The 27,210-nt window shown below is 41.1% G+C and overlaps 2 protein-coding genes and 1 pseudogene across 2 annotated transcripts in view; 2 read left to right on the top strand and 1 right to left on the bottom strand.

Annotated features, from left to right (window-relative positions):
- The window catches only part of scn4aa (sodium channel, voltage-gated, type IV, alpha, a), a 29,204-nt gene extending 6,997 nt beyond the window's left edge, over window positions 1-22,207 (bottom strand). Inside the window, exons 1-15 of the mRNA XM_073490173.1 lie at window positions 22,144-22,207; window positions 7,777-8,080; window positions 7,385-7,503; window positions 7,137-7,214; window positions 6,927-7,055; window positions 6,583-6,674; window positions 6,067-6,360; window positions 5,914-5,977; window positions 5,113-5,254; window positions 4,786-4,983; window positions 4,345-4,515; window positions 4,091-4,220; window positions 3,322-3,560; window positions 3,061-3,234; window positions 2,610-2,966 (exon numbers count right to left, since the gene is read on the bottom strand). Of these exons, the coding sequence (XP_073346274.1) occupies window positions 2,610-2,966; window positions 3,061-3,234; window positions 3,322-3,560; window positions 4,091-4,220; window positions 4,345-4,515; window positions 4,786-4,983; window positions 5,113-5,254; window positions 5,914-5,977; window positions 6,067-6,360; window positions 6,583-6,674; window positions 6,927-7,055; window positions 7,137-7,214; window positions 7,385-7,503; window positions 7,777-8,031 (2,442 nt within the window). The 5' untranslated portion in view covers window positions 8,032-8,080; window positions 22,144-22,207. The remainder of the gene's footprint in view (window positions 1-2,609; window positions 2,967-3,060; window positions 3,235-3,321; window positions 3,561-4,090; window positions 4,221-4,344; window positions 4,516-4,785; window positions 4,984-5,112; window positions 5,255-5,913; window positions 5,978-6,066; window positions 6,361-6,582; window positions 6,675-6,926; window positions 7,056-7,136; window positions 7,215-7,384; window positions 7,504-7,776; window positions 8,081-22,143) is intronic.
- dydc2 (DPY30 domain containing 2) lies at window positions 18,653-21,305 on the top strand. Its single transcript, XM_073489185.1, has 4 exons — window positions 18,653-18,799; window positions 20,197-20,319; window positions 20,665-20,835; window positions 21,042-21,305. The coding sequence occupies exons 1-4, from the start codon at window positions 18,653-18,655 to the stop codon at window positions 21,303-21,305; spliced, it is 705 nt and encodes a 234-aa protein (XP_073345286.1).
- A 1,099-nt stretch (window positions 22,208-23,306) lies between the features above and the next one.
- Window positions 23,307-27,122, top strand: LOC141015953 (peroxiredoxin-like 2A; annotated as a pseudogene).
- The last annotated feature ends 88 nt before the right edge of the window (window positions 27,123-27,210 follow it).

The following is a 27,210-nucleotide window of genomic DNA, read 5'->3' on the forward strand; positions in this document are numbered from 1 at the left end:
CAGGACTATTTCTTGAACAGGCTCAGAGATTTTCTGGAGTCTTTTAGTCACAGTGAGGTTTCCAGGCAATCAGCTGCCAAGCAAACAAAACAAAAAAACAGAACAATAAATAACATATTAATTAGTGAGTTTTGTTAACTTCTGTTTCTCCCTGCCTCCAGTCTTTATGCTAAGCTAAGCTAACTGCCTGCTGCCTGAAGCGTCAGATTTAACAGACATAATAGTGGCACTTCTAACTTTGAGAAAGATCCCACGTGGTCTTGGTAGTCATCGTCATAAGCCTTAAATTTACAGAAGATGATAGTGAAATGAAGTGGTTTGAAGAGATTTTGGAGTCGGTATGGAAGGCAAAAAAACAAAGATTTCTAAATTAAATAACAAATGCAGATGAGAACGTGTGAATTCAGGAGCATTTTTGATCATGAATCGGCTTGAGGGGAAAGGTAATGATCACAAAGTTGGCAGCATTTGTCCCTAAACATACACGTTAAATCAACTCTGCTCCATATGCTGTGGTGCTGATGGCCCAATGTGATTACCTCTTCATCAATTACGATCCAATCTGCTATCAAATGACTTTTCCTTAACACCCAGGCCCCCTGCCACCTGAGCTCTGCTCGCTCAGCTGTCTGTGTTTGTTCCCTCAGTGGCAGCATGCTTACTTGAGCCGGATCTTAGCACATACTCAAGGTCAAAACCACTGTTTGATGGCTCAAGTCATTTGATTTAAATAGAAACCCCCTCCCGTGATGTGTGTAAGTATACTATTTGCCTTCATGTCAGAGCAAATGGTGTGCATTTATGTGTGAGGTGAGTGTATGGAGGCTTGGGGGTCAGTGTGACACACAAAAAAGCAATGGTAATTTTGGCACGGTGCGGCCATCCCAATACTTTTGTCAGCTTGACGATGAGCCATTTCCTTTCCATTTCTATGAATAACCTAACAGGAAATTGTTTTGGCTCTCGTCATTAAATATGATGCGGAAATCATGTCTGAGAGTGATCAACTGTATTATATGTACGTCCTTGTTCTGTGAGGCCAAGACGAAATGTCAGGGACAGTATTTCCATGCTGATGACACTCAGGATTCTTCACTAAGCATCACAAACTCTGCTGCCTCCAAATTCACCAAGACACTGTGTGAAAAGGTTAGTGCAGCTGAGTCAGTTCAACAGTAATTATATAAAGTAACATATGGAGATATTCTTTGTAGTTGAATATGTGAACATCTGTGTTTATTGTATAGCTCAAACAACTTTTGAATTCAGATTTTGACGCTTCAAAAAAGCAAAAAATTGCAAATATGTGTCGTATTCTGTCTTGTTAGTTTAGGTGTTATTCATACTATTATACCTAAGATACTGTAAAGCCCCCTGGTGGATAAAACGTTGTCCCCCAGCTGTGTCTGTCCGTCGTTGGCATCTCTCAGCTGAGGGGTTAACAATAGACTGCTAAGACAGGCAGGCCACAGAATCTCCCGGCATTATAATAAGATAACTGCTAGATTTAGAGAGATTTTTCAAAACAGTTTGACAGCTTTACAGCTTCACAGCAGTGACAGGTGTTCAGAGTTTGAAATATTGTATGTGTTGTTGAGTGGCAGCATCTGTAAGCTCAGGAATGACCATCTACTAAAGATTTACTGTGTGCTGGTAAAAGTGATGTCAGCACAGCCACAAGATAAAAATCCTCCTGTCTATTTAACCTGATTGTAAACTGGGAAACAACTATTTTTATCTCAGTGAAATTGATCTGAGTGATCTGAGTTTCCTTGTATATGATCAGCCAAAACAATACATGGACTAAGAGGTGAAGAGATAAACATTGATCATCTTGATACAATGCATTGTTCTCCTGGGAAACCTTGGGTCCTGGCATACACGTGGATGCCACTTGACACCTACAAAACACTGTTGCAGACCAAGCACATCCCCTCTTCGCACCAGCACTCTCCAATGGCAGTGACCCTGCAAGCAGGACAATGCACCCCGCCACGCTACAAAAACTGCTCAGGAATGACCCGAGGAACATGACCTGGCCTCCACGTTCCCCAGATCCCAATCTGATCAAGCATCTGTGCGACAGGCAGGAACAAGTTCAATCAATGGAGGCCTCACTTGCAAACTCAGACCCTAGAAGTCCCGTGTCTTTGCCTTGATGGGTCAGAGCCAAGTTCGATTCCTGGTGGAGCCTTCATGGATCCGAATTGTTTCAGCACGTCCTGATGTTTAATCAGATTAGGGTCCAGGGAATTTGAGACGTTATGTCGACACTTTGACACCTTGAGGTCTTTGTCACGTTCCAGTAGTGCCATCACCATGAAGGGGTTGTACTTGGTCTTCAGAGCCCAAGGTTTCCCAGCAGAACATTGCTATGGAAAGAGATGATAAGTGTTTCTCACTTCACCTGTTAGTGTTTTTATTTGTTGTGGGTGATCGGTGAGGATGGTGTTTTGGCTTGTGATAAGCCTCAAATTCATAGATCTAGTTCTCAAACTGGCCTTTTTGGATTGTATGTCATCATCTCTCTGGTAACAGGACGTAAAATGCCCCCACTAGGTCTGTTCTTTGGTCAGAGGTCAGAGTGAATGAATAATAGCTGCACTCACCACTAGATTTCCGATGACCATGACCATCATGAAGACAACTAAACACATCCCAGCTCCGGCCACCTCCATGCAGTCCCACATGGTCTCGATCCACTCCCCGCATAGGATACGAAACACGATGAGGAACGAGTGGAAGAAGTCGTTCATGTGCCAGCGTGGCAGCTCACAGTCTGTGGCGATCTTGCACACGCAGTCCTTATAGCTCTTGCCAAAGAGCTGCATACCAACCACGGCGAAGATAAAGACGATGATGGCCAGCACCAACGTCAGGTTTCCTAAAGCTCCTACTGAGTTACCGATAATCTTGATCAGCATGTTGAGAGTTGGCCAGGACTTGGCTAGTTTGAAGACACGAAGCTATCTCCAACACAGGAAAGGGGCAAACAGATAAAGTGAATAATAATGTAGTAACTTGTGGTGAACGGATACGAATAAGTTCATTGTTTCTTACCAGACGGAAAGACCTGAGGACAGACAACCCCTGGACATTTGCCAGCCCCAACTCCACCAGACTGAGAGTGACAATGATGCTGTCGAAAATGTTCCAGCCAACTTGAAAGTAGTAGTAAGGATCCATGGCGATAAGCTTGAAGAACATTTCCGCTGTGAAGATACCAGTGAACACCTGTAGGGACATACGTTTCTTTTACAGGCACTGATAAAACTTTAATCGACACCGACAGGATTTAAATTGAATGCGGCGCATATTCACCAGATTCCCCACTGAGAGCATGTTATCAAACTCTGGGGTCATTGGGTAGTGCTCCATGGCCATGAAGAGGGTGTTGAGCACGATGCAGATGGTGATGGCCAGGTCGACAAAAGGGTCCATCACCACAAAGTACATCCACTTTTTAAAGACCACCCATTGCGGGCAGCAGTCCCACTTCAGGAACGTGTCGGCAAACTTGTACCATCCAGGTGGGCACGGCCTTTGAGCCTCCTCCAACTCTAGACAGAGACAGATAAACAATTAGGTAGTCTAAGCATATCTTTAAGTGACATGCACAATACAGTTAATACAGTTACAGTCTGCGCCAAGTTGTAGTTGAGCTGAAATAGCCAAAGCTTAACACCACAAGGGCGTGACACACTGAATGTTGACACAGATTTCTCCAGCACACAATGTGATTAGCCCAACTATGGCGAGCTCAACAATGCTACTGTATTGGCCTTGGATAAATGAGTGTATGATGTTAACAACTGCTTGATAATCTAAGCAATTACAGCTCACATTAGAGCATCTCCACTAAGAACTTGCAACTAAGCCGTGTGTATTTCTTCATTCCCTGGAGGAACTTGGCACTTCTTGATGCTTCTTACACCCTGCAGCTTAGCATGAAAACAGTACCCTGAATTGGACATAATCGTGTTGTTGTGTCATCGAGAAAATTAATCCTATATTCAGGGATTCGTTCTGTGATTCTGACGATCGCTGGTGCATTATCAGCGTTACATCTTCAACTCGATTTGCACTGTACCTTCCATAGCAGCTGCAGTGAGCACAGTTGTAATACTCGCAGTTCTGCCTGTCAGGCCTGGTTCGTCCAGTCGAAGCATGCTGTGCACAGAGCCAACTGACTTCTCTTTGAGTTCATAATCTTCAGCAGACTGTAAAACATGTCAATAAATCTGTCAGCTGTCAGCTGATAGACTCACAAATCAAATCAAACCTTGAAATGGAAAAACAAACATCAGCATAAGTGAGAAAACTCTTGACCAGACGATAACTAACCTTGACCATGGTGGGTGCTCTGACTAATAGACGGGGAATGAGTCTCCCGTTACAATCCTTGATAATTTCATCATGGTCGAGGCTCCGTTCATCGTCTGCCATCTCAGATGTTGTGTGATGACTAAGTGTCTTCTTACTGGTCAGAGTTGCTCGACTCCCAAGAAGTAGGGCCTGTTTCAGTAGATGTACAAACATTACTTCTAACTGGTGCTTCAATTTTACCACAAACTATATTTGTTGTTTGTTGACAAATAAATTAGGTTGCAACCCTAGAAAGTTGATTATTTTATCACATTTAAATCATGAAATTACAGGAACAAAACAAAATTTAGCAACAGACTTTAATTCCTTATAACTGATCTTAAACTCTGGTCTTTAAGAAGTTGTAAGCAGATACGTTAAAGTAAATATAGCTTGATTAGCTTTCTCCTTAAAAGTTACCTGTTCCTGGTTCCTGAGTTGCTCTAATAGCCGCTGGAACTCTTCTTCTTTCTCGATAGCCTCTCGCTGCGATGCCTCATTCTGTTCATCATAAGCCATGGCTACCACAGCCAGGATGAGGTTGATGAGGTAGAAGGAGCCCAGAAAGATGATCACCACAAAGAACAGCATGTATGTTTTACCAGCCGCCCGCAGGATCTGTGTTTGGAGCAAAAAAGAAGCTACGAGAACTAAGAACAAATATCTATTCATAACTTTCATTTCAAGATGAAACTTTCCAAGTCAGAGGTCATAAATATGTATGTAACTGATGAAAGAAGTGCCAACCAGCTGGAAAAGGTTCTCCCAGTAGTCCTGGGTCATGAGTCTGAAGAGGGCCAGGAAGGACCAGCCGAAAGAGTCAAAACTGGTGTAGCCGAAGTTGGGGTTCCTCCCAGCCTTCATGCAGGTGTATCCTTCTGGGCACTTCCTATCAACAGAGAGTCGGCATGCTACAATTGCTCTCCTAGCCTCCAAATCCCACTCAACACCATACAATTGTGATAAATGTCAATAAGACACATTTTTACATTGGATTTTTGTGAAATGGTTGTTGAACCAAGAAATGTTCTTTGTGTTTTGGCCTCCCATTAACATGCACATGGCATTGTACGTCACTTAATTGGAGTTTCTTTAAAAGGCCTGCGAAAGTGCAGATTTTTCAAAACTCAGGTTTCTGTGTCTCTGTGTTGGCATGTCAAAAAGTGGGCTTGTAAACTATAATATCATCACCTCAATTCACATATGTCCATTGTTGTTTTCATCAACTACAACAGTGGACTACTGATTTGTTTACGTTTGGTTAGCACCAGTGTAAGTTATTTATAGCACTGCTAGGTCTAATTACAAGTTCACAACATAGTGGTTTCTATGGTTCAGTGATCTTCTCTGGCGTTTGATGTATTTCTAATATGGACTTCATTGCCACCTACTGGCCTGGCATGCTTGTTTGAGTGTTTGGAGTCATAGAGAGATTGGAGAAATAATTTGTAAAAACAAAGTATAGTTTTAAACGTAGCGGAAAAACATCCGTTTAGAAAAATATCCATATGTGTGTGGACCTCAGGCCTCAATGTGTATCATACATACCCAGCATCGGAGCTGTTTCCACAAAGTAGAGCATCTGGACTGCCTTCCAAATAATAGTGATTGTCTGTAACCAAACATGAAAAGAAATACTCAAATCTATACCACAGGACAATATCAGCTTAAAATAAGAGATAAAATATGTGTTAAACTTACCTGTGTTTTCAATATATTCGATGAAATTGAAGGAGCTGTTAGAATATGTCGTCTCATTGAGCCCCATGGTGTTGTTGAAGTACTCCGTGTCATTAAATGTGCTGGTGGTGTTAAAGAATTCAAATGCAGTTTCGTTTGTGTCGATGGGCCATCGTACACATTTTTGACGCAGATTTCCCATGAAAAGTTGAAGGCCAACGAGGGCAAAAACAGCGAGAGCGAAGACCGTCAGAATCATGACATCCACCATTTTCTTCACTGACTGGATCAAAGCGCCCACGATGGTTTTCAAACCTGACAGAATACAATTTATATGTCAGTGGCATGTCTCTGAAAGTCGACAACAAATGCTGAGAAATATTACAAATTCTACGAAAAGTTACGTAGAATTAATCTTGTCCGAAAACATAATGCTACTGCAACATCGGACAAAAAAAACATATACTGTCTTCTCAGTAATTTACTCAGCCACACATGAAAAAATTATGAAATGTATATAAAAAGCAGTATAAATACCAGGAATCACAGTAATTGTTTTAAGGGCTCGAAGCACACGAAATGTCCTGAGGGCTGACACATTGCCGAGGTCAACAAACTCAGTGACGTATCTGTGGAAAGACATAAAAACCATTTATCAAAGCCAAATATCCAGAAAAGACTTTAAATATTATCTATTTTTCATCTATAATTTTACTTTCTCGGCTTGTATTACAACTGTCCAGACAAAATGCCTGAAAGCTTCTACACATTTTCTTCTACGACAGCTTTGCAGATGTCAAGATGATAATAAGATGTAATGATAACAACATCAGATCTACTAGCAACTAAATAATTAGACGAAGGAACGTTTAAATACTTACGCCATGCTGATCACCATGAAATCTAGCCAATTCCATGGATCTCGAAGGAATGTAAAAGACCCAACACAGAAACCTCTCGACAACACTTTGACTGTTGCCTCAAAGGTATAGATACCGGTAAAAACATACCTAGGAAGAAATTGTGCAACACAAGTTAGTATGAGTAGTGTTAAATATAGAACAGGTACACTACAGTTATGAAGTACTCACTCAACAGTTTTACTCCATGCTGGTGGGTTGCTCATCGTCATGAAGACACAATTCGATAGAATTGTAATCATGATGAACAAGCTAAATAATTTAATTCAGGATTAAGGAAACAAACAGGGACATTATATGTACAAGTAAACATTTCCCCTCCTCATTCATTACTCAGCATCTACATCACTATATGACCAGTCCAAACCTGAGTACACCCAACAATTCAAAAGCTCAGGCAACAGCAGTTCAAAGGATATGAATGTATGAGAATTTTGATGGCTCCTCTCCTAACCACACTAAAGGGGCTCAGAATGTAGCAAGCCGGTTCAGCATTGAACCTGAAGATCGTGTTTCCTTTGGTGATCACAATGAATGTCTGAAAAACACAGAGATTATCTGTATAAATGTGATGTATAAATATTTACATTACATTTCAATAAATTATTAGTGATGACAATCTTGAAATGATGCTTCAACATTTAACGGTAACATGTGCATACCACAAATGAAATCGTATACATTGCGTAAGTGATACTGTATGCAGCTGTAGTAACTGAAATTTAAGTAATACATCCTGCCAAATTTCAAGGTTATGTAAGGACGAAGTCAAGCTGTGTTTGCATGTGAACCCAGATGTGCTCAGACTGACACTCTGTGCTTTGTAGAAGGGGTCCAGGTCCTCCAGAGGTGTGTTGAGCAGCTCTGATGGAGGATCTCCGAAGATCAAGGGCAGACTCTTGCCTGCCTCCAGGTCAGCGTGCGGGGCCAGTGGCTCTTCCTCCTCATGGCCCCCTACTTCTGCAGCCTTTTTACTTTCCTCCTTGAGCCTCTCGATCTCCACCAGTGATTCCTGGGTGAACCGGCGGAACACATCGGTGCCTGGGGGAGGGAGCAGGGTCGCCATCTTCGCATTGCGAAGGGATACCACCACACCGGGGTTTCCCTAAAAGGTGCTGGAGGGAGGACAATGAGCAAATACAGAGAACACAGTATATTTTGAGATGGGTTCGGTTGCAGTGATGAGACAAAACAGACTATGACGATGATTTTTGTGAAATATTAGATACTTTGGTCTCTTCTTGTGTCAATTATTTCAACAAGAATGGTTGTCAGTAGAGTGCATAACTGCGCAAAGGCCCAACAGTCCCCTTTAATTCAACTGCAATATCAAACAAAACATTTCAATCTGCTAGATCTGAATTTTTATTTGGATCCACATCCAATTTTACTCACTCGCATATAACAGCCACCTAAATACGCCTGATTTTTTCAATCAAGATCCACGCATCATTCACTTAAAAATGTCGATCCTTTATCCGGAGCCACACCAAAAGTAATTATGTTATATTCCTAGACCCATCTTCAATCCAAGTTTTGTGGAAATCTGTTCAATAGTTCTTTGTAAAAATCCTACTGCCAACTAACCAACCGACAAATGGACACAGGCAGAACCATAACCTCCAGCAGAGGATACGAATATGAATAGGAACGATACTAAACTCATCAACATCTGAAATCAGTCATGAGGGGTCACATGGAGACACAGCTTTGTTTTAAGGGGTAACTGGCCCAAAAAAACGGTAACCACTGTGGTCAGTGATGATCGTAGGTCCAAGTCTAACTTTGATCTGTGTCCAAACCCCTCCACCCGGTGCGCTACATCTCTGAACCTGCTCCCCTCTCGACACCACGAGTACTTAAAGGTGTCAAGATGGATACAAAATGACTAGACGCGCTCAGGACGAGAGCTTGGACCTTCCCACCGTTCTAAAGAGCCCATGACATTACTTGTGTACATCAGATTACATATTAGATTAGCAGACGGTCCATATCGGTTCCAAGTGGCATTTGCTTACATCCTTTGATGTGTTTAGCAACCAGTGTGGTTTCGTCTGGAGCAGCTGAGGTTAGGCCCCTGCTTTCATGGACTTAATAAAGTAGTGCATTATCCAGCCTTTGTGTAGAATCCTTTCAATAATCGTCAAAACATAGCATGTACCCTTGAACATAAACCAAGAGATAACACTGTTTCACAAATATTAGTTACTATCATTTAATTTAAAACCACTTAACCTGAATATGGTATTTTACGTATAAGTATGTGCAAATCTCTAAATCACTAAAACAAGTTGAGGGGCAAACTGTTGCCAAAGAGCAACAACATTAGTATGCATTTTGCATGTTGCATTAATTGGTTAGTTGTAAATTAGCTTTTAAATACATTCAAAATAACACAGCATGATTAAAAGCTGACCTTAATCTAACAATAGATGTATTAAAAGGTCCAATTTGTAAGAATTCACAACCCGTCCAATGCTGACACTTTGGGATGGCGGACGACCCGACCTACAATCCCAAATAATCAGGTGAGAAGTTGGGAATGAGACTCACAAATCAACTTTTTTACAAGCTGGACCTTTAAAGAAAGCTGTTTGAATATGCAGTTGTGCAGCAAAATCCCGCAGAAACACAGATCAATCAAAGTAAGTAAGTTCTACAAAACATAACATTTTTGCTGTTGCCTTTTAATCCGATTTAATCTGCAATAATGTCTGGATTTGCTTAAACTAAAATACAAGGACTACACATAAAAAACAGACATGTCATTGATCACTAAAACAGACAAATGAGCTTCTATGAGACTGTAAAAAGAGCACATACAAAGGCAAAGAGATCAGGCTAAGCGATCAACATGGCAACAAGAGAGACACACATTGATGCACAGTGATCACACACACCAATGTGTGATAATACCCCCTCAAACCAGCTCACTTGAACAGAAAATTATGCATTCACACACATGTGAGGAGACGCACACGTTCACACAGATACGGTGGCTGCCCAGCTGCTACAGGCAATCAAGACGGAGCGTCGTGTTTCAGAGGCCCGATGACTCTGCTCATTCCTTCCTGGCTGTGCCTTCGCTCTGCGCCTCACATCCCTCCGATAAACAGGACAGCATGCCAACTTATCTTACCGAGCTGACTCCTCTCTCTACTACCTCCTATTTTACACGGGGCTCCAAACACACTAAGCTTCCGACTCCGCACCCTTAACCGCACTTGACAACCCCCTCGACATCCCGCTACATGACACTCGAAGCTCTAAATCCCTCTTTCATACAACCATTCCACCTTAACACTATCACTCGTCAAAGCCCTCATTCCTAATCACTCCAGCACTACTGACGAGGGCTCTTTTCTCCTCAAGTGGTTAAACTACATGGGTCAGTATTTCCTTCATCCTACACAGGAAAGCTTTTAGATTTATTACCAATAATACTCACTTCACACTACCTTCCAAGACCTGGTTTCCCCCCTCATCGTCCCGTTACAAAACCCCCAATCTGGGAGCCGTGGGCCCCGCTGCACTCGACCGTGAGCCAACCTTAAAATACACATCCTGAGAATGGATGTGTTTCTCCATGGCTTATGGTGAACGTTTCCTGATTGCATTACATCACACCGTTACTGCTGAGGCCATCAAATGTTCTTTTTTAAAAAAGCTTGGTCGCTCAATTGAAAGCCTGCCAATCTCAAAAAAGTCCTCGCCAAGCGGTTGTTGCCTTGTCTCTCACGTCAGTAAGGTAAATAATATGTTTTGCCGCCGTGTTGAGTTTTGTAGCTACATTTATCAGTGCATGATTGTGCACACTAACAGGCCAAGAGTACAGGCAAGAGTGATATTCAGTATCAGTTAAAATAGATTCTGTCTATCACGCCTAAACTCATCATAAAACATGTCCAGAAAAAGCCCAGGTGCTTCTATCTGACTTAAGACTCAAATTGCCTGCAGGTGATTCTTCAGACGCATCCAAAAAACCCCTCATAAAAAAGGTCAGGTGACATATAAAGAGCAAGAAAGTCCCAGCCAGGTGGAGGAAGGGGTTGATGGATGGGTTTTAGCAAATACAGTACGTTGACTCCGGTGTTCATGTCCCGTATGCAACGAAAAGTCAGTGTTGACTTGTTTAAACTTTATTTGAATTTATTTAACTTATGTCACATACGTAACGTCAGCTTTTCCTGAACTTAACCAAGTAGTTTTGTTGCCTAAACCTAACCAACAGCTAACAACTCAAACATCTGAAACATGGCGCCACACGCCAAATGATTGGGAACCACTAGTTTAATCTTAACGTTGTGTTGTATCTTGTAAGTTTATTTTAGGTTTTCATGCCTCCACGACCAAACCAGCGCTTGCATTATGTTTTTGGCTTGTCCCTCCCCACATTATAGGCCTTGTGAACGTTATATCTCAGAAACACCTTGAAGAAATGTCTTCCAATTCAGCACAAACATCCCCTTGGACTCAACGATGAGCTGCTTAGATTTTGGTGGTCAAAGGTCACAAACATGTTTTTCCACTAACCCAAGAATTCATCTGCTACTAGACACAAATGTCTAGTGATTTTCTAGATCTTTTGTGCTGCTTGAAGTGTCTGAGGCATCCATGTTTTACAATTCAATACAATTACAAGTAGCTTCTTTGCAGCAACATCTATATTTGAAGATTTGTCGGCCACTACAAGCGTACTGATTTTGCGGATATTGAGTTTCAGGTGATTGTCGTTGCACCATGTGAAGAAGCTCTCCATCTGTCCTCTGTAAAAATAGTCTATACGTGATGACAGCATGTTTCTGAGTGGTATCACATAAATATAGCACTAATTTCCTTTTTCCCCAAAACATACACTTAACCCTTTTATTAAATTCCTTCAAAGTCTTCACATATACTAAGAGTCTGGACAGACATGAATGTAAACTGCAACAGGCATATATATAATTGCAAGTTGGTGATTCTAGTTTTATGCAAAATCTCAATTTGTGAACTAACTAGTAACTATATCTGTTAAATGAATGCAGTGCAGTGAAAAGTACAAGTGACATATAAAATATAAAGTCAAATAAAATGGATATAGTCAAATAAAGTAAAGCAAGTACCCTTAAAAATGCTACTTAAACACAGTTCTGCAGTAAATCTACTTGGATATTTTGCACCACTGGTTTGATTTTAAGACTCCAGCAGAAGACAATCAACTCATTTCACGACCCTGCTGGATCAGTCACACTGTGGACGGGAGGCATACTGAGGAAGAGGGCGGGGCAATGACGGATTTCAGAAGCCTTCCCCGACAGTAATATATATATCACCTTGCATGTCACTGAAGGCCATGTGACCTCTGACATTCCCGTTGAGGATATAGACGGAGTAATGTAGACACCTCTTCGTTACACTAGCCGGCCGCAGGAATGCGAATGCCAATATTCACCTCCGGAAACTAACCGAACTGGCTTTTGGCTTTTGTCACAAGTGCAACATGAGTTCATGCAGGAAGAGAGGCTGCGTTTGATCTCTGTACTTCCTGTGAAAATGTCATCATTCATCAGTCATACTAGTATGGAAACTACCGAGGCCACTCCCTGGACAACTTAGAGATGAGCCGAAAATGTCTTCTATAAGTTGTCCTGTACTAAAGCTGATTTTAATAGAGAACATGTTAAGTGACATAAAGACCTATATATTCATCAACGTTAATGACTTATTGGCTCAACTCTGGTGTCCCTGAAGGTGCCGGGGGTTCAAACATCTCACTCCCCTCATTATACAGCTCATACCCCTCCTGGTATGTGGTCAAGTTGTAAACAACAGATCTACAGAGCAAACAAGAGCTTTTATCCACACGTCCTTTGACATTTGCCGTGCTCCCGTTCCCCCTGTTTTCTCACGGGGTCAAATCGCAACACTGCTTCAACACCCTGTCACCCACCAGTTAACCTTGTATTTCAAACCCTATAGGGAGCCACATTAAAACAGACCTCCCTCCACCTGTTCCTGCTTCCCACTGCATCATTTTACCGTATGTTGCCACCTGATGCAGTTTTCAAAATCATCGCCGCATGCTAAGTCAAACCAGGCTGGAAATCGTCAGCATGTTTGTGGCCTCTGTAACGACTCAGGGTCAAGCACCTTTGATGTCTTTATCAGATGTGTGCACGGCAGACTCAGTTGCAATACATCCCTACATGCATTATGTTGCTGCTAAGAGGACAGCTGCTGTCATTCGCGGTATGCCTCTGTCGCTGCATACCGAAAAGCTGTGAAGACCTCGGGTAATCTCCCTGGTGCAGCCGGGGGGCTAACAGAGACGTATAGGCCTACTGATTTATAAATCCAGACTTTTATTAGAGGATGCAGCCAAACAATGTGTCTCTGGCTGAGCGTGGCCAAGTTAATGTTTCAGGACAACCACATAAGCCTGCTGGATAATAATAACATAATAATAGAATGTTTCTAGCAGAATATGAGCCTTCAGGGTCAACGGCCGCACAGTCTTGGATCCAAACTAGTAGATGACCAATAAAGTAAAATGAGCTGTAAGTTGAACTTTTTTTGGATCACCAGGAATATTGTAGCTCTTTGCTGTAGCTTTCTAAACAGATTCGTACTGTCTCAAACTGACCCATTTGGCCTTTGCACTCACTGCACAGAAATCTGAGTAGATTACATGTGGAAGTGATACGGAGAATATTCCATCCAGCTTGTGACGGACCAGGGGGAGCTATTATCATATTCATAACACCAATCAACTCCTTCAAAAACACAGACGTCGGTGACGGAGCTGCTCATGTTCGGACCATCTGGTTGAAACGAAACTTTGTTATTCTGATGGAGAAAACAACATAAGTGCACTTTGAACACAACCAAACCAAACTGAGGACATTGAACAAATTTGAGAGAAAAAAGTTGTACTTATCTTTAACCTTATTTCACCTTTTGAATACTCTGGAAATACAGAGGCCTGGCCAAGCAGTCACATGGTCGCACTTGGTGAAAGAAACTCAAAACCGACACCTTCTGCGTCCAAGAACATGTGATGCGAGACACACAAACGCTCCCAGGCAGAGGAAGACCCCAGATACATCTTCATATCTTTACATATTATGCATGGTGGACGCTACAGAAATATCTCTTTTCTGCCACATATGTGACAGCAAATTAAAGACTGTCAGGAGAACGCAGCACAGAGAAGATTATAAAATGGAAATATTTAAGGAAAATGCAAACAAAACTCACTCTAGGGACTTAAAAACACCACCTGAGGACCCCCTGCCAGTTCAAATCTGCAGTGAGCCTACTGCTGGGGCTCCATCCTGTTACATAAGAGTTTCAGATGCACTCTTTCAGGATCTAATCTGACTATCAGTCGTCTTTCACTGTATCCAGAGATCTGCTTTTGCCTGCATGGAGCCAGGCTGTCTCTGCAGTCCCACACCTCTGATATGGGCAACGCGGATTAACGGCAGAGAAATGGTGGGGTATGAGCATCCACAGCATCACAGTATCTTGCCCATCTGCCATGAAGACATGGGCTAAAAATAACACTTTGCCCCCTGTGGGAGGAGGCATGGTGGGGACTGAGAAGGTTGCAAAGTGTCCACACTGGACATGACAGCCGAGATATTCACCTGGCAGGTGAAGACAGGAGCCTGTTGTGATGCTCATGCGCAGTTTTCCCCTGTCATACTGTAGATACAGTAGCTGTTAAACACCCTGTGCATGTGTGTGCACCTTCACAACACAAACACACATTTAAAAACACCGCCGAGAAGCCATAAATCTATTCCAAATCTGACCCGAGCTCCATTACAGGTTCGTGTTTATTATTAGACAAAGGCGCTCTTATTAAAAAAAACCTCTTTGCATTAATTACTCCATTTATTCTCTTGGAAACTGATCTGTAACACCAAACAGCTTTACTGCTACTCGAGGAAAACTGTGTAAGTTTCAGCAATGTTCAAATGAAGAGAGAAAATCCAACCATTACACGAAATACCCAAATTACCTCGCTATTTTAAAATCGGGAAAATGCCGATGAAGTCCTTTTCATCCAGGCAGAAAACAGCAAACTCACCAGCGGAGACGAAACAGCCCCAAAAGTCGTGCAGCTCCTTCAGCCTGCAGCCTGACAGGCAGCTTTTATAACCTGACTTTCATGCAGCTCATCTGTAAGAGGACAACAGCAGGCAGGTGGAGGCTTACCTTGCACGATAAAGCAAAAATATTTCCACAGAATCCGAGAAACTGAAGAAAAAAAATTAAAAAAAATCAAGTGTTGCGTGAAGCCTCACACCGAGGACGTAATTCTCCCCTTCTGGCAGCCAGCGCGGGGCTGCGGGGCTGCGGGGGCTGCGGGACAGCTGTTGCTGACGCACTGGTGTCCTGCAGTGAAACCGGAGCGGTCGCTGCAGGTAGGATCAGATCAGACCTTTGACACTTCAGCAGCGGAGCCGCTTCCCCGTTCCCACACAGCTGGTCGCTCCCGCACGCATTTCCGACGGTCTGGCGCATTTACAACTTCGTCACCGGGTGTTTGACCTGAAGTGCCGCTGCAGCGCGGAAGGAGCGTCGCGCTGCTGCAGCTGCTGCAGATCTGTGAGCGCAGATTCATCTCATCAGAAAGGTTTTATTATCAAGCTGATCTGCCGAAAAGATCTGATTTTAAAAATATATATTAATGAAACTGTTGTTGTGAAGAAGATTATAAGGAAAGTTTCCTCATTTATTAACATAAAACATGTTTTATTTAATGTTCTCGCCTAATTTCGTCACGTGTTTTTGATTTATGGATTACTGATATGTCATGTGCCTTTATACATTTCCTAACTCATGCACAGACTGATAGGATGTATTTTATTTAATCCATCCAGGTCCCAAATCTCGTTTAAACAGAATTAAATAATCAGTGTGAAAAACATTTGCCAAAAAGCAGAAGCCTTTTGTGGATGTGCAATAAAAATAACTGCCAAAAATCTTACTTATCTTAATTTTAATCACACACAAACTGATGAAGCTGCAAGATTTTGCTTGAACATCGTTGACAACTGACTGAAATTTGCTATTTTTCTTTCAGGAAGAAGAATGAGGTGAATCATGTGTTGGAGGATGACAGCCTTTATTTCTCAAGACAAGGAACATTTTAAGAAGCTTCTTGTGTAATTTGATGATTTCTGACAAAGGAGCCTTCATCAACTTTGGCCTACAACAAAGGTCTTTACACAAATAACTAGACAAGGCACCAATAAAAGTATTAAGGTTTTTTCCCCAAAAACATCTGTTGCCAGTAGAACCACTAGAGGGCAGCATACTGATTTTTAATTGACCATTTAGTCTTTTTACTCAAACCTGTAGGCCTGTTAGTTTTTGTTGGTAACTCTTCATCTTTCCCTGTCAGAAGGGAAAAAAAATACATCTTCAAAATTCAATATTAAAATGTCAGTGCTTCACACACCCTCTTAAAGAGGCTTGTTGTGGAAGCCGGTCGTTAGATTATGTTATTGGACTCCATTTCTAAAGTAACGTTAGCTGCTGTTTCTCTCTGTTAGTGGAGCAGAGAGAGGCATTTGAGAACGTGCGTTAAGTCACATCGTTCGGACTGCTACATAAAATCAGACCCGAGTCCTTCACAAAGAAATCCACAGTCCAGCAGCTTTAAACAACTTAAATCGTCCACAGGCTTGAGTAAGAAACCAAGAGAGACGAGGAAGGTTTCCATTACAGTCTGCTCACATATGGTCTATAAAAATAAAAAAGTGATAAAAACCTTTAAATTGCTATAAGTTTTTACATAGAGCTCCTTTAAGATTAATGAAAGTAGAGACTGATAGCCAAAAACTTTATAAGGACCAATATCTGATGTTTGGACTAGAAAGAAGACAAACAACCCACTTAATGATGTTGGAGTGAAGCTGTCAAAGGTCAAACTGCTCATTTATTTTATTAGATTTGATCAGAAACCCTCTTCATATTCAGTGAGAGGGACAGGACTGCATCAGCGCGCTGATTGGGTGAGTCCTCCTGTCGACGTGAAGGCTATATTTGGCTGAAAGGTGTGTAGTATGATTATACAAGGAAAACGATATCTGTGATTACAAATGTTAACCGGGTGTCATCTGTTTCTTGGAATTGGAGCTCGCTGCAAATTTTCCCACCTTCTCCTCTCCCATGTAAGCAAACCGTCCCAGTTTCAGGACACGGTGCAAGAAAAAATCATTGCATTATATACTGAAGAAATCTGACTGAGGCTTTGTCACTATGAAAGATATTAAACTGGTATGAGAATATTCCTCAGTCTGCTCATATGACTCTCAGACTTTGATATCATTGAGCTGAAACTGCTTTTGGTGATATTGTGTTTAACTGCCTGGGTTTGAGTGCAGCCTTTGATACAGTGGATCCAAATTGTTCATGAAAACGTATGTGGTGGCATGTAAAGGTAGATTGTGGGACATGTTTTCAGTGTTTTCATGCCACCAAGTGGGCACATTGCTGAAAACAGCTAAGATAATAAGCGATGACAAGGCTTCACTTTTAATCAATTTGCCGTAGCCATCTTAAGTTATTGCTTAATTGTTTGTAAGATTGTATGACTAAAAAAACTTCTGAATCCAGCCCTCTACAACCTAAAACAAAAAGTACAGTGCAGTGTCAAAAACTGCCTTAAAAATACTATATATTAAAATATTTTTCAACTTTCACTGGGTTACATTTTTCAAGCAACATCAGTCCTGATACCAAATATTCATTCATTTTCAGGATTTTAACCCTTTAAAAACCTGTTTGTTTACATGATGCCACTGTTTTATTAAATGAAAAAAAAAAATGTTATTTTCCATATACATGACATATAGTATTTTTATGGTAGTTTTTGACATGGAACATTATTTGTACTAAATGTGGTCTTGTGTGAGTTCAATGAGGATTAAGTTTTATTATGAGGCAAAGCCCCCTACAGGACACAAGGGAAATAGTAATAATTACAAAAACTCATCCAGGATCAGAGAATGAAAGCCTGATGACATGAGATGCATGATTTATGCTGTAATGGCAGTAGGTCAAGAAAAAAATAGTATTAATGGGTTTTAATGGTTCATAATATGTACAACAGTCTTATCTGTCTGTCTGTGATATACAGTGTATTATATGCATAAAATGTTTGCATTATGCATTAATACAGCCAAAATGATCTAGAAATGAAAGTTTAAAAAACATCAAATGTATCAACAGTTGCATGAGGGTTAAACTAATCAATATCAGAATACAGAATACTACACAAATATCACTGATTGCTTATAAATATTATTATTTAGTTGCAGTACTCGTACTAGTCGCAGTGGGCCCGTTGTGGTAGGAACCAAAGGATCGTGGGGAGCATTCATGGCGTGACACCGTTACCATGGCGACACAAGCGCTACATCCGGACGCTCGGTGAAAAAGGTTTGTTTTCTCGACGTTTAAACGCTTGTTTGGTGGCTAAACCGTCAAACTAGTAGTGACATTTGGTTTACGATATTAATAATTAACAGTTAAAGTACAACTACTGACTGCACAGCTGAATATTAACGTCTAGAAGAGAAAATAAAACTTGTTTTTTTTTTGCGTAAGTTCCTGCTGACTGACGCCGGTGGTTTGCTAGCTTAAATAAATTAGCTCTTTTTTTTCCCCCCACGCAGGAAAAACAAAACATGGACTCGGAGTATTTAAAGAGACACCTGGGGAAATGTCTGGCAGAAGGCCTGGCTGAAGTGTCCGAGCGGCGGCCGGTGGACCCCGTCCTGTATCTCGCCCACTGGCTGTACAAGTACAACTCCAATGTGGAGCACGACGCGCAGGTGAGCTGCTGTGCAGGTGGACTGTCAGCGGGGGGCAGCACTACACAGCAAGTACACTGGGATGAGCTACTTTGTATTTCTTTACGCATATTTATGAGTAATTCTGACATTTTTAACTGTTAACATTATGACAGAAAGTAACTAATGCACCAAGTAGTGTTCTCAAGTAGGCCTATAAGCCTATAACTCTATTTTCTGATATTTTTACACTTTTAATCCACCTCATTTATTCATTAGCTACTGACTATACCAGGCCTGATCAACTACTTTCTTAGAAGGACCAGGTTTGCAAAATAACACTCCCTATGTCTGAGGGATCCAACTATTTTTTCTAGAAAAATAAAGAGAAACATTATGTATAATATATAATAAAATAAAAAAAGTACAGGGGAAAAAACGTGATGATTAATTCTAGAGGTCGGTTGTCAGTTTGACTCTCCTAAATGCCCCCTGCTTAAACAGCCTGAGTTGACACTTTTTAATGAAATAAGAGTATTTCTGTGCTTGGCATCAAATATGACTAATTAATGAGCCAATTAGCCAACTAATAAAATGATCAAAGGGCCTGAATGAGAGAGCTGAATGGGTTTGGACTATACTCTGGGGATATAAAGAACAGAAATCCTGTAAGTAGTAGTGTATAAAGTGGTGAAAGTTAGCTCTAATTCTACCTGTGTAGATTCCTGCATGTGCTTGTTTGTCAAAGCACTTTGTAAACTCAACTTATTGTACTTACAGCTTGTTTGCACAGCCCCCAAGGTGCCTAAAATCCAGTAAATGCAGGTTTAAGCTTACATTCTTTAATTTAAACCAAGTTAAGCTAGCTTTTACTTGTAATGGACTACTTTTATAGTGTAGTATTGCTATTTTTACTCTAGTAAAGTTAATACTACTACCACTGGCTACAGGATGGAAAAACAACTAATCAGATGCTATTTTGTGAATGCGATGCTGCAGCAGAAAACCCTCCCCACTACAAGACGCTAGAACGAAAGCTACTTCTGTTCATACCTCCCCTGTCACTACTACTACTACCTCAATGCCCTGATCTTCAAATAGGTTTTGAGACCTGCAGTAGGATGACACAGACTAAGACAGTCTAATCTCCTCAGGCTGAGCGCTGTAAAGCTGTAAAGCTTATTGGGGTGGGTGGCAACACAAAGTACTTTAGCTTACATTCATAAACTGCCAACAGAGTCTGGAGAGATATGTCTGCCTCAAGTTCATCAGAAATAAAAGGTCAGAGGGTCAAACCCTTCACAAGCCTTCAAAGTTGTCCCTTTAAAAAGGTGTCATTAAAAAAATCTGCAGGTATTAAGGGTACTAAAGGTGTAGTAGGATTCTTTTTCTCACTCACAGTCACAAGCCTTGTTGTTGTACCACTTCTTTATTTGCAGAAAAAGGCCAATGTGGCACTCCTTGAGCAGGAGAGGGAAAAAGCCAAAGAGGAGGTGTTGCACCAGGAGAGGCTAAAGGAGGAGGAGCAAAAGATCAGTGTGGAACTGGAAGAGTCTAAAAAAGTATGTTGTGTGTCCAAAATCCCTGTAACACTCTCAGTTTGTGTGCGTTAGCCTCAAATTATAAACAGTGAACATTTCTTCATTTAAAACCTCCTTCTAAACCGGTTGTCACTTTCATTTCTTTATCGTTTGAGTCTGTACTGCTTTGTTTAGACATAAGTAGTAAGCCTTTAGAAGGTGAGTGAACTACTACTTTCTACTGTTTTGAGAAGTTAATTTTAAGCATCAGACTAACCCTAACCCTACATCAGACAAAGGGAGAAAAGAGGGAAGGTCAGAAAAGCAAAGTCATCACTGTATTGTACACTCTACTTGACATTTTGAGCAACACCACCACATCAACAGATCCCTGAGAAGGAGCCTACAGGGTCTGATGGACCCTCATCAGACACAACAAGAGCTGTTGAGGACAACAAACCTGTGACAGAAGGGAAACCAAAAACCCCTGATCCAGAAAACCAGCAGGAAACAGTCGAACATCAAACTGAAGCTGCAGGAAATGACACTGAACCGGAGGTGATAAACAAGTAGATCTCACATCTGTGTGCCTCTGGTGGTGGTGCCTCCTTGATCTTTTCGTCATCACTTCTTTTGTTTGGTTTCTTGTTATTTTTGGTTTGGACTTCTCGGTGGCAGGGCAGAGTGACTTTTCTATTGCATGACTCAACTTTTATGGTGTGGAAATAGTCATCAGATGGTTTAAGGAGATGATGTGTCGCCAGGTGAAGGTTACAGATACGGTAACAGATCCAGAGTCCCCTGAGAGAAATCCTTTGGAGGCCAGTAGCCTCAGCACCGAGGTCAAAGAGGAGTCTGCCGAAATGCCTGCTGAAAAAACCGAAGTGGAGCCGAGGAGCGATGAAGCAGAAGAGAAAACAGAGGTGGAGCAAAGTGTTGATCATGTAGAAGAGAGAAGCACCAATCAAGTGAAAGAAGTTGACCAAGACGAGGACAAGGTGACGATGATGTACAACTGTTTACTTTGATGATTCAGTTAAAAACATTTACTTAATCTCAAATTGAAAAAGGTAGAGGTAATGCGAGAGCATATGTGACACAATAATGGTTCAGCTACAAAATAATTTGGGTCACAACTTCTCTGCAGGTGGTCGATCAAGCTGACACCACCGACTCTGAGCAGACTGAGAGCCGAGACGCTGATGACTTAAAAACAGACAAAGCAGAAGAGATACAAGACACACAAAGCCCTCGTTCCCCTGACCAGCAACACACAGAGAAGGTGAGGCTGCTGAAATACAGGTCAGGTGAAGCTGATTCAGGGTGCCATGAGGATGTAAGAGATGCAGGATAAAGAGGAAGGAAAGAGAGAAGAAAATGAACAAAGGTTACAAAAAAAGGATTTGAGGCAAAGTGAGCTGAAGAGGTTTAACATGATGACAGGAGAGAACAGCAGCTGAGAAGAGTTAGAGGAAAATACAGGCAGGAGTCAGGCTGAACAGAGGAAGATCTACTCTTCTACTAATTTTCACTCTATTTCAACAGCACGTTGATGAAGATGAAGGTGGTCATTCACAGAGCGAAGCAGTCAAACCAGAGGAGACATTTTCTACAGATAAACAGACGACAGAAACTGAACATGAGACACAGAAACCTGCCTCTCCACCTCTGCAGGACCAGGAGAAGGTGGCTGAATTTTGCAGAATATTTCTGTCTCATTCTTTGCTTGATTTTTGAGTCCAGATGAGGCACAAGTGTTGAATATAGAACAAAATCAGCCAGAGGGAAGACTGTTGAGAATCTAGAGATAGAAATGCAAGAACACATCTGTATAATGCGTAACCAGAACTGTTCTGACCACCTCACCTCAGGATGCAGACGAGGCTGATAGCTCGGCTGCGGTCGACAGTGACGTAACAGCAGAGGAGAGACTTGTGCCTTCACAAGGGGAGGCTGAAAACTCTCCTCCAGACATGGAAGATGTCCTGGAGAAGGTAGAGAAGAGAAAATGATTGAAATGATTGTGAAAACTAATAAACAAAGTGGAGAAAATACAAATATTGCATTGGGAGTGTAAAAGTTCGGCCTCTCTGCACCTCTTTATTTTAAATCTGGCCCTTCTTATAAAGAAGTTGCCTGCCCTCGACCAAAGTCGGGGTTAGTGCCAAGATTGTGCCAGTCTGAAGGCTTTCTAACAAGCTTGAGGCTACGATGGTCCTAAAAAGGCTTTTAGCCCTGAAAAGCATTTTACACTTCAGGTGGGAGGTGTTTTTAAAGTTTCTGTGGTGAATAATCTGTAACTTAGCTTTGTGTTTCTTTTCAGGAAGAAGAAGAAGAAGCAGACGAGACATGATCAAGTCATCGGTGTTTGACAATCCACTGATCCAACATGAAGATTAAATGCTTTGTTAGCTCCATTATACATGTAATTAGATGAATATGTCCATGCAAATATGAAATACGCAGCGTGTTAACTAGAATAAACATTCTTGTTATTTATTCAGTTTATTTCTGTAACTCTTATTTTCTCATTTAATCGATTAGTAAATGTTTTCCAAAGCTCAAGGTGACGTCCTCATATGTCTTCTTTTGTCCACAACCCAAACATATTCAGTTTACTGTCACAGAGGAAGAAGAAACCTGAAAATACTCACATTTCAGAAGCTGGAATCCGAGAATTTTGACTTTTCAATCATCTAAATAGTTTGCAATTGTTTAAATAGTTGAAACCAAACTATTTTATTCAGTTTATTTCTGTAACCGTCTCTAAATTGAGTGATTAAACTCCATCAGAGCAGGCAAAGCTTGAAATTGTGTCAAAGGTTTTAGTTGTGATGGTTCATGTGACTCATTTCCTGCAAAATGAGCTCATATAAGAAAAATCAGCTTAATTTGGAAATAAGGGAACACATTGCAACACTCTTCATTGTGTAAGCCTGCAGCCTTCTTGGTTAATGACGCTGCAGATTTCTTCCTCACTGACCTTTGAACTGAAGGAGGAGGACGGTCGCTGGTGCGTAATGACTTTCTGGTCATGTTTCTATCTGCGGTTGTCTCCTCGCTGCTTCACTTGATGACGGCAGATCAAAATCAGGTGCGTGCACTCACGTCTTCTGATCAGTATCTCGGTTTAAAAAAAGAGGTTTGGCTTTGGGAAACACTGGGAGGGTCAAGTTTAGCAGGAATTTAAACGCGCTTTCAGCTGCGGTGCGTCAGAGGAGCTGTTGTGTTTGGAAACAACATGTGGTGAAGTGGACAGAGAAGAGAAATAATGGAGCTGGTACTCAACGCTGTGTCTGCTGTCGGCGGCCTCATCGCTGGTATCACGAATTATATCACTGATATGTTTCTGACTCCACCGCTCACAGCCACTCTCAGGTACCTGGAGGAGACTGACCTGAAAACGCTGACAAGAGGTAAGTCACAGCTTGTTTTAAACCTCAAAAGAGCTTCTCTGTGTTAATGCTTCTTATGCTGTGTGGGTGTTGAACTGAAAGGAGCCATTGTTTAGTCGCTGCTCAACTCTTTTTTAACCCTTTTGCCTCGTTTCATAACTCAGAAAAACAAACCCTGAAAGCTAAAGGCCTGTGGAAGAACTCTGGAGCTGTCATCATGGCAGTGAGGAGACCTGGATGATTCTTGTGCAGAGAGGTAATCAGTTCATGCAATCACAGCTCAGTGTCTTTGTGGGGTAAGTGACTGGTTTCATGAAAGGGGACATTTAAAGGTGCACTGTGTAGTTTTGGGGAGAAGAGAAAGATCTTCATCGACAGTTTCATACTGTTTTACTTTGTTCTGAGGACCTTGTTTTCCAGCTTGTTTATTCAGTTATGAAAAAATTAATATTTCTGAGTTTGTATTATTGTAAATATTAAAAGAGTTTTTGAATTTCTTCTCCAAAACTACATGGTGCCCCTTTTTAGCTAGGGGTCGACCAATATGTTTTTTTCAGTGCTGATACTGATTATTAGTAATCGAGAGCCCGATAACGATGTTTGGTGTCAAAATGTAGAATGACCAATCACAAGTACAATTTACTAAAGTACTGTAAGTACAATTTTAAGGTATTTTATTTGCGTATTTCCATTTTCTGCCATTTTATACGTCCTCACGCAACATTTTTTTTAATGCCTTTAGTTAAAGGGGCACTATGTAGTTTTGGAAAAGAAATTCAAACTCAGAATCTTAATATTTACAATATTAATGTCGTAAGTAAAACGGTATGAAATCCTTTTTTTAAGCTCAGTTTGTTTAATTAGTTTATACAGTCATGAAAATGGATCATTAAAAAGTTTTCTCTTCTGATTTAAATGTCTTCCCTAAAACTACACAGTGCACTTTTTAATAGGAATTTTGCAGATTTAGATGATTCAGTGTTGATGGGTTATAACTTGAGACATGTAACCAATCAACCACTCTTGTGGGCGGGACACTGAGTGAGACAATAAGAGTGGTGACTAGATACGTTGGTGCTGATAATCGGCCTGTCCCTGTTGTTTTGTTTGTTTGTTTTTTAAAAGCCTTAATGTCCCTTTTTTATTCCTTGAGGTCCCCTTAAAGTGTAAAATCATGTTATTCCACAATATCTGGTTTGAGGCTACTGGATCCGTGAAATATTCACACCCTAAACACACGTTTGTCTTTTCTTTTGCATAATTTTATAAATAATTACCCCAAAAAAATCAATCCTGCTTGATTCATGCCGTGCCCGTTGCATTTGTCGTACATACAATAACAGATATATATTTTAAAATGGAGTTTTTATTCATCTTTCTGTTTTATACTGTCGTTGTCTGCAGGAGGCTTCAGAGCTGTCCTCTCTGAAACCCCAGCTGGACGAGCTCGGGGTCCCTCTGTACGCCGTGGTGAAGGAGGACGTCGGCACCGAGGTCCAGAACTTCCGCCCGTTCTTCAAGGGGGAGATCTTCTTGGATGAGAAGGTGGACTGCTGTTTTTCTGTAATGAATCGGTATATTGTGTGGTCACTGTCCCTCCTGATACTGAGGTTTTCTAAGAAGAGCTAGATTTAGCCAATTTTCCAGCATCGCTTCTTTTTAAACGGACTCATTCAGGATCCGTGTAAAATCGGTTTGAGTCTGAGTGGATGAGTCACGGCCTCTGGTTTGTCTGCTTGCTTTACAGAGACGTTTTTATGGACCCCGTGAGAGGAAGATGGGTCTGCTGGGGTTCCTGCGTGTCGGGGTGTGGATGAGCGGCCTGAGGGCCTTTAGGAGCGGATTCATGGGAAATGTGTTTGGAGAGGGCTTTGTCCTCGGTGGGGTCTTCGTCATTGGACAAGGAGAGCAGGTAAAAGCCTCTACGGTCACGGTGACTAGAATTATTCCAACACTAACGATCAGTCGTTCGTGTATTACATCACAAATCATGAAATAATCACACACGGAGCTGTTTAACAGGGTTCGACCAATACGTTCTTTTCATGGTTAATACTGATAATTTAGTTATCCAGGAGTCCGATTGTATTATTTGGAATGTAACTAAGTACAATTTTACTCAAGTACTGTCCTGCAGTTTTGAGGTACTTGTACTTTACTTGAGTATTTCCATTTTCTGTGACTTTATACTTCCTCTCCACTACATTTCAGAGGCACATTTTATACGTTTCCCTGCACTAGATTTATTTGATACCTTTTTTAGTTGAAAGTTAATTTACGGATTCAAATTATGAAAAATAAAAATCAGTTATTATGTATAATTTAAGATTAGGCTACCCAGCAGTATACAAAGTAATTAAAATGAGTAGGGCTGCAACTATTGTTTATTTTCATTGTCAATTAATCTGTCCCATTTAATTGATTTAGTTGTTTGGCTTATAAAATGTTGATCAGTGTTTCCCAAAGCCCAAGATGACGTCCTCAAATGTCTTATTTTGTCCACAACCCAAAGATATTGTCATAGAGGAGGAAAGAAACCAGAAAATATTCACATTTAAGAAGCTGAACTCTGAGATTTTTTACTTTTTTTTCTTAAAAAATGACTCCAACAGGATAATCAATTTATCCAAATAGTCTGCAGTTGATTTAATAGTTGACAACTAATTGATTAATCATTGCAGCTCTAAAAATGAGCTCTGCCTTTTACCAGTTGCAACATTAAAGTGATGGACACATTAATGCATCAAGAATTTTAATCCAACAATTTAAGTCAATATTTTTTTCCGCAGTCCCGTTAATCTGATAAATGTTGAATATCAGATCTGATAATCGGTCCATTCTTTCTGTTTAATCTGAAGCAATATTGTTTGTTTTTCTATTGTCCTGCAGGGAATACTTCTGGAGCACAGAGAGATTGAATTTGGAGATAAAGTCAACACTGAAGATGTCATCCGAGCCGCCAGAAGAATTTCACATGAACTTCATTCTCTCCAGATGAACTAATGCTTTCGGTTGATAACAATCTCATATCTGTAAAAATCACGTTCCTGAGCAGTTCATCACCTCGACCATCCGACACCTTTCAGAACACAGAAAAAGTTTAGGACCAAATACACAACTGACGTATAAAACTGATCACATAAATGTTGCAGTGGAGAGTTTGTGTGACAGATTTAATGTTAATTGTGTGTGTGTGAGGAAAATAATCTTTTGTAAATGCACATTGTGAGTTTGTTGGTGTTCTGGTCTCAGGGAGAACCGGGATGCATTTTGGAGTATGACTGTGTTGTACGAGGTTCTGGGTGTTTTAATGATGGTCCGTCTTTAAACTCAGGAGAGGGAGCGGACCTGATATCCAACACTCGGTTACCTGTGTTACTCTGTGATACCTCGTGTGTTATCTTGGAAGCCAAGAAACCTTTGACCAATAAAACAAGGCTTTGTGCTCTACAGGTGTTTTTATTCACTACATGGAAAAGTTTGATCAGTCTTTGTTTCCTGCAGTTGCTTCTTTCACATTTAGTAGAAGTGGATCTCT

The sequence above is a fragment of the Pagrus major genome, chromosome 20 (assembly GCF_040436345.1).
Source record: "Pagrus major chromosome 20, Pma_NU_1.0".
Classification (NCBI taxonomy): Eukaryota; Metazoa; Chordata; class Actinopteri; order Spariformes; family Sparidae; genus Pagrus; species Pagrus major.

Excerpts from the sequence above, each read along its gene's own strand:
- dydc2 (XM_073489185.1), top strand. The coding sequence starts at position 18,653 with ATGGACTCGGAGTATTTAAAGAGACACCTGGGGAAATGTCTGGCAGAA. Across the intron at positions 18,800-20,196 it reads ATGTGGAGCACGACGCGCAG|AAAAAGGCCAATGTGGCACT; the intron begins GTGAGCTGCTGT and ends CTTTATTTGCAG. Across the intron at positions 20,320-20,664 it reads AACTGGAAGAGTCTAAAAAA|ATCCCTGAGAAGGAGCCTAC; the intron begins GTATGTTGTGTG and ends CCACATCAACAG.